The sequence below is a fragment of the Micromys minutus genome, assembly GCF_963924665.1.
Source record: "Micromys minutus genome assembly, chromosome: 10".
NCBI classification, from domain to species: domain Eukaryota; kingdom Metazoa; phylum Chordata; class Mammalia; order Rodentia; family Muridae; genus Micromys; species Micromys minutus.
Genome location: NC_137979.1, coordinates 28,888,769 through 28,905,814, shown reverse-complemented (window position 1 = coordinate 28,905,814; position 17,046 = coordinate 28,888,769). Strand labels below are relative to the sequence as shown.

Below are 17,046 nucleotides of genomic sequence, written 5' to 3'. Positions count from 1 at the left end.
GATTTCTCTGTGTAGCCCTGGCTGTCCCTGAACTCACTCTGTAGAGCAGGCTGGCCTTGAACTCAAGAGATCCATCCATCTTCCTCTCCCTACTGAGTGCTGGGATTAAAGGCGTGCACCACCATTGCCTAGCTAATTCATGTTTTTCAAATTGCTAGTTGTCCCCTGTGTTTAGTAGCATCTTTTTCTCTATGCCCAGAGAACACCCACAGTATAATGTCCCAAAAAAGCCTGTTTCTTCTATGAATAGAGAAGAAAACTAGAACTTAGACCTATTTTCAAACCACCACTTAATTTGGCTTTTCTGGTTCAGTCAATTCTGTATCAGTCAGATATTCTCTGGACACCACTCTTTTAACAATAGCCTGGCTCCAAAATTCTCTCCTGTATTAAAATTCAGGTTTTTCTCCTCAGTATACTGAGTCATTGCCATCAGCAAATAAACGTGTTTTGTATTCTTGTGTGTGTGTGTGTGTGTGTGTGTGTGTGTGTGTGGTGTTGAGGGCTGCTCAGAGTTCAGTTTCACTAGGTAGGCCAGGCTGGGTTGAAGGTCATTATACAATCTAAGCTGGCCTAAACCCATGGTGATCCTCCTGTTTCAGCCTTTTGAGTACTAAAATTGCAATAACAAATATAAGCTGCCAAGTCGTCGTCATCACTTTAATCCCAGCATTAATCTCATCTCTCTCTCTCTCTCTCTCTCTCTCTCTCTCTCTCTCTCTCTCTGTGTGTGTGTGTGTGTGTTTTAATTTATTTTCACTTCACGTGCATTGGTGTTTTGCCTGCATGTATGTCTGCATGTATGTGTTGATCCTGTGGAATTGGAGTTACAGACAGTTCTGAACTGCATGTGAGTCCTGAGAATTGAACCCAGGACCTCTGGAAGAGCAACCAGTATTCCTAACTGCTGAGCCATCTCTCCAGCCCCTGCATTGTCTCTTAAACTTCATTTAGGTTTTCACTGAAGCACTGTACTAATGTAATGCAGCTTCCTGTCAGATTACTAATGTTACACATATAAGAGACACATATACATACAGAGAGGAGAATTCACAACCTCTAGATGTGAGGTGTCCTCAGCACCCTGCAGTGTTTATATGTAGGAGATGCTTTAAAAATGATAATTTTGGGCTGGAGAGATGGCTCAGTGGTTAAGAGCACTGACTGCTCTTCCAGAGATCCTGAGTTCAATTCCCAGCAACCACATGGTGGCTCACAACCATCTGTAATGAGATCTGATGCCCTCTTCTGGTGTGTCTAAGGACAGCTACAGTGTACTTATATATAATAAATAAATAAATCTTTTTAAAAAATGATAATTTTTTTCTTTACAGTTTCAAGAGTTTGACTGTCTGGCTAATCACCAGCACAAGATGCAGAGGGGTGGGGGTGGGGATGTTTGAGTAAGAGGCTTTAAAGGACACAGGGAACTCAAAGCCACAAAACCCAAGGAAGGTCAGGTTAAGTTCCTCTGGCTGCCTGAGCATTCTGGGAGCTCCTAAGTGGCTGAACAGCTTCACCATTTCTTGCTTCTCTCCTTCCTTCCTAGGGCCTCTTGTGTGCTAGGCAAGGGCTCTACAAATTGAGTTACACTCCAGTTCCTACTTTAAAACATTTCTTCTCTCTTTCTGTGTCTCTTGATTTCTATCTTTCTCTCTGTCTCTGTCTCTCTCTGTGTGTATGTTATCTATGTGTTATAAAGTGTAAGAACAACTTCCAGGAACCAGTTCTCTTCACCTTGATAGTAGGCTCTAGGGTTGGAATTCAGGTCACCAAGCCTGAACAGCAGTGTTTTCACCAGTTTACCTATAGTCCCTGCAATTTTATTTATTTACAAACATGATCTCACCACATATCCTTGGCTTGCCTAGGATTGACTAGGTAAACCAAGTCCACTTCCAATTTACAGAGATCATCTTCCTTCTGCAACCCCTCTCCAGCCCTGGGATTTAAGACAACATCTATCCTGCCAGGACCCCCAACTTGTCAACCTCTTTTCTTTGAGACAAGTATTCATCCCAGGCTGGCTCTGAACATCCTCATCGTCTTGCCTCTTGTAATCCCAGATGTTGAGATTACAAGAATGCTCCACCACATACAGCCACCTGCTTTGTTCATTTCTTGTTAATGTTGTTCATTTTCCTCCAGTAAGATTTAGCCTCTGGGAACAGGTAGGAGCTGTTATTTAGAAAGATGAATACAATCTGCTGTACAACAGGAATGTTTACCACAGAATCACTCTTTAACTGAAGCCTAGATACCAAAAAGGTGCAGACTTCATAAAGCAACCTGTGCTGGCTAGTATTATTTTAACTTAACACAAGCTAGTGTCATCTCAGAAGAGGGCACCTCAATTGAGAAATTGCTTTCATAAGATTGGGTTGTAGCCAAGCCTGTAGAGCATTTTCTTAATTAGTGATTGATGTGGGAGGAGCCAGGCCATTGTGAGTGATGCCAGCCGTGAGCTGGTGTTCCTGGATGCTCTAACAGGCTGAACAAACCATGAGGAGTAAGCCAGTAAGCAGCACACCTTCCATGGCCTCTGCACCTACTCCTGTCTCCAAGTTTCTGCTTAGTTTGAGTTCCTCCCGTGCTCCCCCCCAATCAGTGGATTGTGGTTCGAGCTATATAAGCCATATCAAACCCTTTCTTTCCCAAGTACTTTCTGGTTATGTTTCATCACAACTATAGTAACCTTAAGACTGCCACGCCCAGCTAAAACACAGCCAAAGAGGAAATAAGAAAGGATCCTGCAGAGTTGAGGTTAAAAATCACTTTAAAAAATCTATTGAAAAGCAGCTTAGAACCCTTTCCCATGCCCACTCCTAGCAATAAGAGAGTTTCCACTCTTGAGGCGCTAAAAGCAGTTTCTGCGGCTTGGCTTCCCGAGGAATGTCGACACTTAGAAGACATGGTTAAAAAGCTCTTTTACACAACTTTGGCAGAAGAAGAAATTATGTGTATGCGAGTCCAAGACGACCGTTATACTCAAGGCAGTAAATACATCACAATTTTGCCTTTCCTTAGCCTCTGGATATCGTGTTTCTCTATGCCGCCCGGGTGCCCCGTATGCTCCAGTTCTGTTTGGGCCGTTCTAGCGTTCTTCCACTCGTTGGTCTGTGGGCTTCTCGGTCCAATCGTAGCGCGCTACTGATCGGTACCAGGGTGCATTGCGGCAAAATGGCTGCCCCCAGGCAGCACTGCGCCAGGCTAGTTCGGGCTTTATTGGGGGCCTGGCAGGTGGGTTCGCTTGCGGGGAGAGAGTGGGTTGCCCCGCCCGGCTGTCTTCTAGGTAGTCAGGCAAGGAGCGTGTCTTGTGTCGTGGGCGCCACTTTCTCTGGTCCCCTCCTTGCCTCGGCTTCTAGTCGTTATGGTCAGGACTCTGCCTTGGACCGCATTCTTGGATTCCCTCAGCCTGACAGTTCGTTGGTTCCGAACGTCCCCGCGGTGTCGGTGCACAGAGGTAAAGGGTCCAGCTATGTTAAGTGTTTTATGGAAGGTTTTGGTGTGTAGCCCAAACTGGCTTGGAACTCGCTGCAAGCCTTTTAAGTATTGGGATTACAAGTGTTGGCCATGACTGGCCTCTGATGGTTTTAACAGTAGAAATTATGTATCTTAAGTAAAATTCCTCTGCCTCTGGGGTCGACTGGTGAAGGCTGTTAAAGTGTTTGATAGCGAAGAAGCTTAGCAGAAAAAGGCTCTTATTGCTTGTCAACCTGAGTTCAATCCTTGGGACCCATTTGGTGGAAATTGAGAACCAGAAAATTTTCCTATGACTTTCATAAGCTCCCGCTGACACACAAATAAATAAACAAACATAACAACAACACAAAGAGTTTTAGGAATGTGAAGAAACCTATATTGGTCACAATCCATAATGCTTATCAAAGATCATCAGTGAAGGCAAAGTTGTCTCCCTCTGTCCTCATATAGTAAGCAGAATAGTACATCTTGAGCCCTGTCTACCTGTTCTGATCCTAAATTAAGCCAGGCCTCTTGGTGCATTCCTGTAGTCCCTTCACTGAGGAGGTGGAGGCAACAGGATCTCCAGTTCTAGAAAAATTTCAACTCTGACTGTAGCACCCTATGCTGCTATGAAGGATCTGCAAACTTTTCCAGTCTCTCTTCATGATACTCTATTGCAATCAACAGTGCCTAGTCTCCTGCTAGCTAGACTGTACTCCATGCAACTTGGGAAAGTGCTATTTGCTTTCCATGTGACATGACATTGAGACCGAGTTTCACTCTAGCCCAGGATAACCTGTTCTCTGGTATAATTTAGTGTGGTGGCTTTTTTTTTTTTTCTTTTTTTTTTTTTTTTTGAAGCTGGGTCTAGTTAAGTAGCCCAGGCTAGCCTTGGTCTCAAAGGCAATCCACTCTTGTTTAAACCTCTTAAGGGCTTTGATTACAAATGTATCACAAGGCCTAGCCTGTGTTGAACACCTTTTTTTTTTTTTTTTTTAACACAGTTGTCATTGTGAAAAAGAAGCTATTTATAGATAGTTAATGTGATTCCACATTACATAAGAAACAAACCAAGAGACTTAGAGAGGTTAGGCAAGCTGATGAAACCAAGTCAAATCAAAGGCCAAAATAGTCCCAAAGATAAGAATGGGTGGCTTCTGCTTGGTGTGCTCATCTTTTATCTTGATTACCTCTTTGGTCATCAGAGCTGAGTATCTAATGGAGTCTAGAATCCAATATATCACTCCTGTTCCCATCCTAACACAGACGAGCAGAATCTACTCTTGGTCCATGCTCCTGACATGCCTGAGAATCCACGGGTCCTCCGAGTGGTCCTCCTGGGAGCCCCAAATGCAGGGAAGTCAACACTTTCCAATCAACTGCTGGGCCGTAAAGTATGCCACAAATTTATCATCCCAATCTCTACACCTCCCTTTTTTCACATTATTTTCTGTATACGAGTGTTTCACCTTCAAGTATGTGTACTGTTTGTGTGTCTGGTACCCATAGAAGCCAGAAAAAGATGTTGGATCCTCTGAAACTGAGTTATAAACAGTTGTGAGCCACCACTTAGGAGCTGGGAATTGAACCTACTCTGGAAGAGCAGTTAGTTCTGTTATTCACTGAACTGTCTCTCCAGGCCCTCTATACCCTTTTTTATCTTTTTATTTCCATTCACTTCTTGCTTTTCTTTTATGGGTGGTCTGGGAGCAATCTGGCATCTCACTGGAACCTCTTTCTTCCTGAAAGGTGTTTCCTGTGTCAAAGAAGGTGCACACCACTCGCTGCCAAGCTCTTGGGGTCATCACAGAGAAGGAGACACAGGTGGTAGGTATCTGTAGAAGTTCCGTAAACCACATAGTGAAACTAAACAAATAGCTTTAAAAAAAATAATAAAAGCATGGTGACACATGCTTTTAGTCATAGTACTTGGGAGGCAAAGGAGGCGGATCTCTGTGAGTTCAAAGCCAGCCTGGTCTACAACGTGTGTTTCAGGAAAGCTAGGACTACACAAAGAAACTCAAAACCGAAACAATCAAAATAAACAAAAAAACTCCCAACCAACCAAATAAATAAGAATAAATGATAATTCAGTTCTATTGGTAGTGGTGGCTCACTCCTTTAATCCCAGCACTTGGAAGGCAGAATTTGAGGCCAGAATCTACAGAGTGAGTTCCAGAACAGCCAGGGTACACAGAGAAACCCTGTCTTGAAACAAACAAACAAACAAAAATAAGACCCAGTTTCAGAAGGACAAAAACATACACAAAGAAACAATGCACAGATTCAGTTACGAGGCTCCATGTAGTTCTTCTCTACCATCCCCCTTTGCCCTCTGTTCTGAAGTTGGTTCTGTGTGTCAGTGCTCAGGTGCCTTGGTGCTTTTGTGGAAGTCAGAGGTTAACTTGTAGGATTCACTTCTCTTTTTTCACTCTGTGGGTCCTGGCACCAAAATCAGGTTGTCAGGCTTGGCAGCATGCACCTTGACCAACCGAACCATCCCATCCTTTGTATTTGAGACAGTCTCGTGTGGCCCAGGCTGGGTTTCCTTCCATATATAACTAGCAACAATCTTGACTTTATGACCTTCTTGCCTACTCCATTTTTCAGGTGCTCCAGTACTCACGTGCAAGAGACAGCACCACACCCAGCTCTCAACATTTCTTTTCTTTTTTACTTTTGGAGACAGGGTTTTACCCTGTAGCCCTGGCTGACACTGAACTCAATTTGTAGGACAATCTTTCCTTAAACTTGAAATGATCCTCTTGTGTCTGCCTCCTTACTGCTGGGATTATGGGAGTGTGATACCATACATGACTAAACAGAGCAGTTCGGCATTGAACTCTGGTTTTGTTTGTTTTATTTTGTGTAGTGCTGGGGATATAACCCAGGGTTGAGTGCTGCCCGAGCATTCTGCCCTTGAGCCACTTCTCCAGCATTCATATTTTCATTTATTCATAGTCCCCCTCTTCCCTTGGGGTCCCATTAGCACTGAAAGAATACTGAAGGGTAAGAGATCTAAGATCAGTAACGGTTTGCCCATGAAGGAAAGGCAGAATGCTAATATCAAAGCTGGCTGTTCTCTAACTATGTGTGGTAGTACATGTCTTTAATTACAGCACTTGGAAGCAGAGGCAGATGGATCTTAAGTTCAAGTCCAGCCTGTTATATGTAGAGAATTCCAGGACAGCCAGGGCTACAAGTGAGACCTTAGCAAAGTAAAAAAGTAAAAAAAAAAAAAAAAGCCTCTTGTGACTGCAAATTCTTGTTCAAATCCTTGAATACTTACCTAATATGAATAAAGCCCTGGATTGAATCCTAGAACCTAAAGTGTGTGTGGCCTTTTTCTCCACTAATCCATTAAGAATCTTTTCTTTTTTGGGGGGTGTGCTGTGTGGGTATCTTTTTGATTCTAGATTCTGCTTGACACACCTGGCATCATCAGTCCTGTTAAACAGAAAAGGTATTAACTGTGGGAACAGATGTTTCTGTGTGTGTGTTGTCGGGGGGAGGGGTGGTGATTAAAAAAAAAAAAAAAAAACAGGCAAATAAGAGGGGAAATTTGTTTATAGGAGCTAAAAGTTTTCCCTGTTACATGCCATTCCTTATAAGAGCTGACTGACTAGTCGTAAGCCTTCCTGACTGGTACATTTCTTCTTTAGGCACCATCTGGAACTCTCTTTGCTGGAAGACCCATGGAAGAGCATGGAATCTGCTGACCTTGGTTAGACTCAAACATCTGAAGCCCATTAACAGGACTTTCATTCTTGGGAGTTTGGGAGCCAAGGTCTGGCCAGGCCCCATAGCCAGGAACCTGTTGTGGGTCAGAAGGAAGGTTATAGATATTCTTTTGTCTGTCCTGCCACCTTTTAGTTGTAGTTCTTGTGGATGTGTCAGACAAGTGGACCAGGAACCGGCTAAGCCCCCAGGTGCTGCAGTGCTTGACCAAGTTCTCCCAGGTCCCTAGTATCCTCGTCTTAAACAAGGTGAGTACTGCCCACGTGAGGGTTTTCCTTTTAGGATCCCATCGCTCTCATCGTGTACTTTGTCGGCCCCACATGTCCAGGTAGACTGCCTGAAGCAGAAGTCGGTTCTCCTGGAGCTGACGGCAGCCCTCACTGAAGGTGTAGTCAATGGCAAGAAGCTTAACATCAAGCAGGCCTTGCGCTCACACACTGGCACCCACTGCCCTGGCCCTGAAACTAAGGACCCAAATACACACTCAGTGAGAAACCCTCAGAAAACTGGCTGGCCCAACTTCCAGGAGATCTTCATGTTATCAGCACTAAACAACAAGGATGTGAACACACTGAAGGTCAGTTTGCCTTGCCCATAATCCACCACTTGTACCGTGTTATGATAGGTCTCATCCAGACCTGTGTGACTGTCCAGATCCTGTCTTTTAAAAGACAAAACATAAATCTGGCTGTAGTAATTTATGGTTGTAATCCCATCACTTGAAAGGTCAAGGCAAGAGAATCAGGATTTCAAGGTCATCTTCAAGAGGATCTCCAGTTATAGTGAAACCCTGTCTCAGGAAACCAAAACAGCCAGGTGTGGTGACACCTCCTGTTATCCCAGCACTTAGGAGGCAGAGGTAGGATTATTCAGTTTGAGGTCAACCTGGTCTTCATTGTGAGTTCTAGGTTAGCCAAGCAACATAGCAACCAAAAACAAAGTTAGGAATGTTTCTCTGTTGGTAGAATACTTGTCTCCTGTAAGAGGTGCTAGATTCAATAACCCCACATAAACTGGACATGGGGTACACACCTGTAACTGTAGCATTTAGGAGGTAGAGACAAGAAGATTGGAAGTTGGAGACCAGCCTGGACAAAATAGGACATATAAGGCCAGCTTGATTTGCCTGAGTTTTTTTTTTTTTTTAAGGATTATTTATTTTATGTATATAGTATACTGTAGCTGTCTTCAGACACACCAGAAGAAGGCATCAGATCTCATTACAGATGGTTGTGGGCCACCATGTAGTTGCTGGGAATTGAACTCAGAACCTCTGGGAGAGCAGAGCAGTCTATACTCATAACCACTGAGTCATCCATCTCTCTAGCCTTAAAAAAGGTATTACAGTTAGTTGTAGTAGCTCACCCCTATAGTTCCAGGGCTTGTCAAGCTAAAGTAAGGTCAAGAGTTTACCAGCCTTAGCTACTACATAGCAATTTTAAGGTCAGCTTGGGATAAATGAGGCCCAGTCATAATCAAGTCCCTGTTTTCTCCTAGACACATGAATAAATTAATGTTCTGATGAGAGTTAAGAACCTACTCTTCCTTTGTGCCCACAGCAATACCTTCTGACACAGGCCCAGCCAGGACCCTGGGAATTCCATAGTGGTGTCCTCACTAGCCAGACACCTGAAGAGATCTGTGCCAATAAAATCAGAGAGAAGCTCCTAGAGTACCTGCCTGAGGAGGTGCCCTACAGTGTGCAGCAGGTGTGGACAGAGTAAAAGAACCCAGGGCCTATATACCAGGCACACACCTGGAACAGTTGGGTACCAAGAGATACAGAGATGAGCCTGCCTGACTATTCATGATTTCTCCTTATACAGAAGACAGTGATATGGGAGGAAGGACCAAGTGGGGAGCTAGTGATCCAACAGAACCTTCTGGTGCCCAAAGAATCTCATGTGGTAAGTAAGAGATGCTCAGAGAAGGGTAGCACAGTGTTAACCAGTTCCCATCTCTGGAGCAGAACCATGTGCCTCTCTTTTCATTACTTGCAGAGGATCCTGATTGGTCAGAAGGGCCTCTTGATCTCCCAGATTGCACAGGAGGTGGGCCGAGACCTCATGGACATCTTCCTCTGTGACGTTCATATCCGCCTCTCTGTGAAACTCCTCAAATGACCATTCTCTGCTACTACTCAGAGTGGATCCCTGCTCAAGCTGCAGAGTCACTGACTAGAACTGCCCGTCATAGGGGTCTACAGAACGGGGAAGGGCCATGAACACTGACTGGCTGCCAGCCAACTGGCGTTGCTGATTCTGCACATTGTCTGCCCAACCATGTTTCTATTGAAGGAGAGAAGCTACCTTAGCTTAGTTCTCAGGCAGTTCCTCTGCCTAGGGCCTCAGTTGTATAGGTCTTAGAACCCATGGTTCTAAGTCACATCCCCATGATGTGACTAGTGACATCCCACCTCTGCAGTACTGGAACCAAACTCTGGCCCTGAGTCTCCAACTGTTGTTTCTTTTCTTTTCTTTCTTTCTTTCTTTCTTTTTTCCTTTCTTTTTCTTTTTTTTTTTTTTTTTGAGACAGTGTTTTTCATTTTAGCCCTGGCTATCCTGAAACTCACTTACTGTGTAGACCAGGCTGTCCTTGAACTCACAGAAATCCACCTGTCTGACTCCTGGGATTAAAACTGTGCCACCACTGCCTGGCGCTTTTTTTTTTTTTTTTTTTTTTTGAGACCGGTTCTCACCCTACAACTCGGCTGGCTATCCCTATATAGATCAGGCTAGCTTTAAACTCACAGAGATCCTCCCATACCCATTGGACCACCCAGTCTTGGATGCTAATAAAGTTAAATGACAAGTATTCTTATTCTTATCTTTTATTTATTTGGAACAGGAAAGAGAAAAAAGTACCCATTCTCCCACCCCCATTCTCTTGTCAGCCTTGTCCTTTTTCTTCCAGGAGTCTGCTCCAAAGTCACGAGCTCTTCTTGGCACAGTTTGTGGGAGCAGCAAGAGAACCGTTACCATTACTAAACTCAGTAATGGTAACGGTTTCCTCGACATTCCCAAGTGCCACAGCTATCAGTAGGCTTGATAGGCCAAGCAGCAGCCCACTTCAGCATCTCTGTTACAAACCAGGCAGGCTCTAGAGTTGAGGTACCCAGACTAGTACATCATCTATACTGTAGTGTCTCATCACAAACTTACAGTATATGATGATATCCCAGCCAAGGCCCTGGAGGAGGAGGTGAGCAGCAGGCCTGGAGAGAGCCAGGGGATTGGGTCAGGGCCGGTCAGGGATGGACACACAACTCCCTACCTCCCTGCTCTTCCACTCCCTCCTAGAGCAACATCTCCGTGATTCTGTGGCCCAGGATAACAGGTGGCTTAGAGGAGGGGGGTAGCCTAGGTGGCCTAGAGGAGGAAGCTAAGGTCTATTCAGATCTCTTAGGGATCCAGAGTTACAGGTAGAAACAATGTCTTGAGCTTCCACCTGGGCAGACCTATAAGCTGATAGCCACTCCAAGGAGTGCTTACCTGAAGCTGGAGCTTCTGTCCAGGGAAGCTTCTGGAAGGAGAACCTGTCTTGTCTCTTCTCACTCAAGCAGCTTGGCTTTTAACCCTCTGGCCCCTCCCCTGGGTGGGGCACTTTTCCCGGGTTCTAGAAGTCCCTACTTCTTAACTCTTCGCTTGCTGGCTTCATGAGACAAGACAAGGCTCTGCTTCTTTTTAAATTTGTTTTCTGCTTAGTCTTTTGTGCTGGGGATGAAACTTAAGGCCTCCTAATCCTGTTAGTCATGCACCCCAGTACTGGAACTACACCCCCACCCTGCCTCCTTTCTTCTAAGTGGGTGACTTTGTTAAGGCAATATTCACCTTTCATCCCCACCCAAGGAAACAGGCTACCCACCCACCCCACTGGTCTAGGAAGGAGAAAGACCCTCACCACGTTCTTCAGGGCTTTTCAGGGCTTAGTTGTTGGAGCCTTGCTGAAAGGCCCGATTTTACTGTGGGTGATGATGGGAATGTTAATTGAATCAGTATAGGACAGGGAGGGTCCTGGCAACTGGATCTAAAGAGAATCTATCTGGGGGCAAGCTCATTGAACCCTAGCCTAACTTTCCATCCCTAGACTTTGACTGTTTGTACTGAGCCCAAGATTGAGCTAGATGTGCAGAGGTAAAGCTTGCCTGCCACCCCAGGCAAGGTCCCCTGGGGGCGGGGGCTTCTGCTGGGAGGCTGAAGAGCACCTGAGGCCCTAGACCTTGTGGGAGCCAGTGTAAGGGCCTGGGGTTATATTTTCAGAGCTCAAGACTCAGTGAGATACTGCTTGGGTCTCTCCCTGTGGAGAAGCGGGAACTTCAGATGAGGCACTCCCCACAGCTGAGCCTCCCCTATTTAGACCCTCATTCTGGGGGGTGTTCCGCCCCTTTCTTATCCTAGACAGTCTGGTCTGTTCCCTCCTTTGGGGTGGGGGATGGGGTGGGAGGAGAGACCTAACCTTTCAGTTCTGTGGGGGTGTCTGTTTCCAGCATGTGTGTTCCACCTCTGCCATGCACGATCCCCAACCCCCTCACCTCCTCAGCACTGGTGTCAGGTCCCTAAGTGTTACTGCTATAGGGACACTTCTTTGTCCATTCGTTCTTTATTTAATCATTCTTAGACACATCTCATGTAGGTATGGATGACAGTGCTTTTATTCTGTGTTTCATTTTGAGAAAGGGTCTTACTGCATATCCCTGGCTGGCCTGGAACTCTGTATGTAGACCAGGCTGGCCTAGAACTTAGAGATCTGCCGGCTTCTGTCTCCTGAGTGCTTGGTTAAAGGTGTGCGATATCATGCTTATTTCTCCTTTTATTACTGAAATAGTCTCATGTAGCCTCACATTTCATTTTTGTTTGTTTGTCAAGACAGGTTTTCTCTGTAGACTTGTGTCCTGAAACTCGTTCTGTAAACCAGGCTGGCCTTGAACTCAGAGATCTGCCTGCCTCTGCCTCTCTGATTGCTGGGAGTAGAGGCATGTGATACACTGAACTCCGAGCTTGTGTCCAATACTGAGTGCAGGGGCTGCAGGCTGTCATCACTATGCCAGGTTTATTCAGTGCTGAGAATGGACCCAGCTGTATGTCTGCAGGGCAAGCACTGGACAATTACACCACAGCTCAGTCCTCTGCACCTTTTCACTTCTATTTATTTATTCATTATATACAAGTACAGTCTTCAGACACACCAGAAAAGGGCATCAGATCTCATTACAGATGATTGTGAGCCACTATGTGGTTGCTGGGATTTGAACTCAGGACCTCAGGAAGAACAGTCAGTGCTCTTAACCACTGAGCCATCTCTCCAGCCCCCCCTCTTCACTTTTTATATTGAGCTGCCCAGGCTGACATTGAAGCTAACTGCATAGTTCAGGTAGGCCTTGATTTTTCAATACCCCTGCTTCAAGTTTTCCAAGTAACTGGCATTACAGGCCATACCAGGCCCACTTGGATAAAGTGCTTTCACATGGCACAGATGCTAGCCACTGGAGTCCAAAGAAGCCAATACCCAAGTCTGCTCTGCTCCTACCCACAGAGGACCACAGAGAAGGCAGGCTTCGGTTAGGCATCTGAAATTCTCTTTCTCTGTTTCTTCTCCCTTCCTCCCTCTTGCTTGCTTGCTTTTTTGTGTGTCTGAGTTTGGCCTGGAATTCCCTGCGTAACTTGATCCTGCTTTCAGGTGCTGAATTATAGGTAGGCATCTGCCTCCAAGCATGGCTTTTATAGAACATTTTTGAAAACACGTTGGAAACCCTGAGATTGCCTGGCTTTAGCAGTGACCAGCCCTGAGTGACAGTCACAGCTCACTACATCCAGCTCCATGGCTTAGGACCAAACTTAGTCTCCATCTCCTCACATGTAAAATGGAGCTCTTGGTGCCCATTCTGTGGTGATGGTGAGGCCCGGCATACTGCAAATGTGCCTTTTGCTTCCCTTTGCCTCACTAGCTGTATAGCTGGTGGCAAGTTGCTCTTCTCTGAGCTTCAGGGATGCTACATGGTCCAGCAAGCTGTGAATCAAGTGAGAGATACACAGGGGAGAAAATGCCACCATTGGTGCTTTGGCCATGTCATCTCCTGCCTTCCTTTCCTGTCTTGTAACCCCCACCCCCAAAGCCACCTCTACTCCAGGACCCACAGACAGCCAAGCTTCTTCCTACATCAGGGCCCCATTTCATGCCACCCACCACACTGTTTAGGCCTGGTCTTAGGATGAGAGAAGTGAGGGGTCCTGGAAGTAGAGGACAGATATCTCTACTAGCCAGAGAGACTGCGGCTGTGGCCTCTCACTATGGGTGGGGACTTCTGTGATCAGGGTGTGGAACTGAAACAGAGTCTGGGCTTGGGTGAGATAACCTGGGGTCCCTGATAAGCTGACTGCACTATCAGGGTAGGAGCCAAGCACCTGCTTATCAGGCCTTCAGGGGCCACAGCAGGACCTGGGACGACTTTGCCCTCCCAAGTCTGTCTTCCCTGATGGTTTGCTTTTCTACTTCTCTGCCTCCGTAGCTTCCTAGGGAACTGTAATGGAATCCTTCTACCTGTCTGGAAGTCCTATAGTAATGGGAATGCATGGGGTGGAAAAACACATGAGAGCCCCAATTCTAACAGCTTTTGCCCCAGACTGGCAGTTTCATGTCCTCCATAAGACTGCTGTGAGCCAGTCTAGGCCTCTACTGACATCTAACTCTGACCCCTGTCACAGCAGCTTTAAGCTCATTTACTTAGATTTAGATTTTTTTTTTTTCAGAAGTCTTTTTTTTTTTTTTTTCTGATTTTATTTGAATATATTTTATTTACTTTCGAATGTTATCCCCTTTCCTGGATTCGGAAGTCTTTAGACTAAGCTCAGCATTTTGGTGCAGGGTTGTTACTCTAGCACCTGGGAGGTAGAGGAAGGAGGATCAGAAGCTCAGCTACAGTTTGAAAGCAGAGCAGGAAAAAAAACAAAAACAAAACAAAAAGAAAAGTGAAAGCTAAGCATGGTGGCATATGCCTGTGTTCTCAGCAGAGTGGGGTCCACAGCTGTTTCTAGACCAACTATGGGGGTGTATAACAAGACCCTGTTGGAAAAAAACAAAACAAACAAAAAACAAAGCAAAGCTTAAGTTCTTGGATTATGGGCTGAAGTATAACTGTGTGTGTGTGAGCATGTGCAAGGCCCTCAGAACTACCCATTGCACCCAAAATAAAATGGGCATGGTGCAATATGCCTGCTATCCTGGCACCGGGGAGGTGGAGGCAGGAGGAGCAGGAATTCTAGGCTAGCCTGGGCTACCTGAGACTGCCTCAAACAAAAGAAGAAAATTCAGAAACTATAAATAGTGAAATTAAGAACAGTTAAATTTGGGGCCGCAAAGTCTAAGCAGTCAAGAGCATGGGCTGCAGGGGACTACAGTTCAGTTGCTGGTAACCAGGTCAGATGGCTACCTGTCACTCCAGGGGAACCTTCTATCTCTGACTTTTTGAGCATCTGTATCCACGTATACACTTAACTATATATAGATATGACCACATATACACAATTAAAGCCATTTTAAGAGTCTACAAGCAAACAAAAGCCTTAAGAATACTGCCAGGGACTGGAGAGATGGCTCAGCGGTTAAGAGTACTGACTGCTCTTTCAGAAGTCTTGAGTTCAATTCCCAACAACTACGTGGTGGCTCACAACCATCTGTAATGAGATCAGACAACCTCTTCTGGTGTGTCCGACTACAGCTACAGTGTACTCATATACAATAAATAAATAAACACTTAAAAAAAGAGAATACTCCCAAAGTTCTTGCAGCAGTTGGAACAGCTTTTGGTAGTGTGTGGTGGCAATCCAGAACCCTGGAGGCTGAGGTGTGCTTGAAATTCAAGGCTAGCCTGGGTCTAGCATGGAATCTGTTTGAAAAACAAACCAATCAACAAAAAACAAGTCATGAAACTCAAGTTCCTCATTTAAATAAGATGGGAAACTGCAGCCTATGGAGGGATGGAAAAATCTGAAACCTCAGCATTCCTGCCACCCGAGTGACAGGAAATGTATGGCCCAAGAGAGCAGGAACGTAGGAGAGATGCCAGCAGACACCTAGGAGAGCACACATGCCTGCAGAACACACAATGTGTACATACTGTCCGCATGTGCAGACACAACTCAGATCCAGCAGCTTCCCTCTACAAAGGCATTGCTGGGTGAGTGACTTCTAGTCTCCCCTTGACTATGTGAAGTTATCAGTCTGTGAGGGGCTTTGTTTCGTGTTGTATTTTGAGACATTGCAGTCCATTCTGGCCTCAAACTCATGTCATTTCTCCTACCTCAGCCCCTCCAGTGCTGGGATTGCAGGCATTAATCTTATTTTATTGATGCTATAATTAAGATCATATTTCACCCCGTGGCCAGGCTGTCCTCAAACTTGTGACAAGTCTTAGCCTCTTGATTTGTGGGGTTAGAGGTATGAGCTACCATGTCTGGCTTTCCTGTTGGGTTTTAGATACAAGGAATTAAAAGTAAGAGCCTCCTATCAATCTAGGAGCTAGTGAGTATTGAAAGAAAAAAACTGAAGGCCTGTGGTGTTGCTCAGTGGTGGAGTACATGTTACTATTCAGGAGACCCTGAGGTCAATCCCTGGTGTGAAAACAGAAATAATAAACAAAAGATGCAGGGAAAGGGATGTGGCCTGGGAGATGGCCCAAAAGCCATGTGAGGCAGTTCACAAACCCAGGGATCTGATCCCTCTTTGGGAACTTACAAACATGGTGACGCGCGCGCACACACACACACACACACACACACACACACACACACACACACGCTTAAAAGAAACTTTTAAGAAGCTGGAAAACATCCCTGTTTATGTGGTTGGTAAATGACCTGTTTATCCCACCCAAGGTCCATCTTCACTGCTCTGTGACATTTTCAATTTTCTGTCACATCCTTGGTCCTTTCCTCTTGTCTTCAGCACTTGTTGCACTCATATGACTCCTGGATATTAACAACTACTCTGTGAATGGCCTCAAGCTGGATTCACTTCTGTGGTCCAGGAAGTGTTCAGAGAATGCCTTACACAGAACAGATGCCACCCTGGAGGTTGTGCCCCAGTCTTCTCCTGTCCTCAGCATGTCCCCCTCTTGGCTCCTGAAGCAAGTGTGCATGTTGAATAATGTTCCTAGATGCTTCTGGAGCTCTTCCAGGAAGTGGGGTCTTAGACCTGGCTTCCCTTGAGAGGGGTTCTGCCAATGTTCACCCTGCACACAAACTCACTGAGAATTCACACGTGTTTCTGTGGCCATTTAAGTTTCAGAGGCAAGAGACCTGAATTTTACCACTTACCAGTAATGGGATTGATTGTGTGTACACTGCTTAATTCATCTTTCTGTGCCTCAGTCTCCTTGGCTATAAAAACGAGGATAAAAATAGTTCCCCCGCCTTTTTCCTCGTTGCGCGTCTGAAGGCAAGATGGGTCACCAGCAGATCTACTGGAGTCATCCACGGAAGTTCGGCCAGGGCTCTCGCTCTTGCCGCGTCTGCTCTAACCGCCATGGTCTGATCCGTAAATACGGGCTGAACATGCGCCGTCAGTGCTTCCTGCAGTACGCGAAGGACGTAGGCTTCATCAAGTTGGACTAAGCCACCTTGAATGGATTATTCGACTGACTGCCTACCCAGTGAAACCGGATTAAAAAAAAAAAAAAAAAGTTCCCCCAAGCTGGAGAGATGGCTCAGTGGTTAAGAGCACTGGCTGCTCTTCCAGAGGTCCTGAGTTCAATTCCCAGCAACCACATGGTGGTTCACAACCATCTGTAATGGGCATGAGATGTCCTCTTCTGGTGTGTCTGAAGACAGCAACATACATACATAAAAT

The 17,046-nt window shown here is 45.6% G+C and overlaps 2 protein-coding genes across 2 annotated transcripts; both read left to right on the top strand.

The window, feature by feature from the left end:
* Positions 1 to 3,180: 3,180 nt before the first annotated feature.
* Positions 3,181 to 10,003, top strand: ERAL1 (Era like 12S mitochondrial rRNA chaperone 1; the record flags this gene model as incomplete). The annotated part of the gene is made up of 10 exons (XM_080922999.1): positions 3,181 to 3,463; positions 4,732 to 4,859; positions 5,215 to 5,292; positions 6,882 to 6,928; positions 7,128 to 7,189; positions 7,339 to 7,451; positions 7,532 to 7,780; positions 8,763 to 8,912; positions 9,030 to 9,110; positions 9,204 to 10,003. 10 exons carry the CDS (start codon positions 3,181 to 3,183, stop codon positions 9,324 to 9,326), a joined length of 1,314 nt encoding a protein of 437 aa, XP_080779125.1. The 3' UTR covers positions 9,327 to 10,003.
* A 6,612-nt stretch (positions 10,004 to 16,615) lies between these two features.
* LOC308426118 (small ribosomal subunit protein uS14-like) lies at positions 16,616 to 16,836 on the top strand. Its single transcript, XM_080923871.1, has one exon. It carries the CDS (start codon positions 16,641 to 16,643, stop codon positions 16,809 to 16,811), a length of 171 nt encoding a protein of 56 aa, XP_080779997.1. The 5' UTR covers positions 16,616 to 16,640; the 3' UTR covers positions 16,812 to 16,836.
* The last annotated feature ends 210 nt before the right edge of the window (positions 16,837 to 17,046 follow it).

Coding starts and splice junctions, on each gene's coding strand:
- LOC308426118 (XM_080923871.1), top strand. CDS start 16,641: ATGGGTCACCAGCAGATCTACTGGAGTCATCCACGGAAGTTCGGCCAG.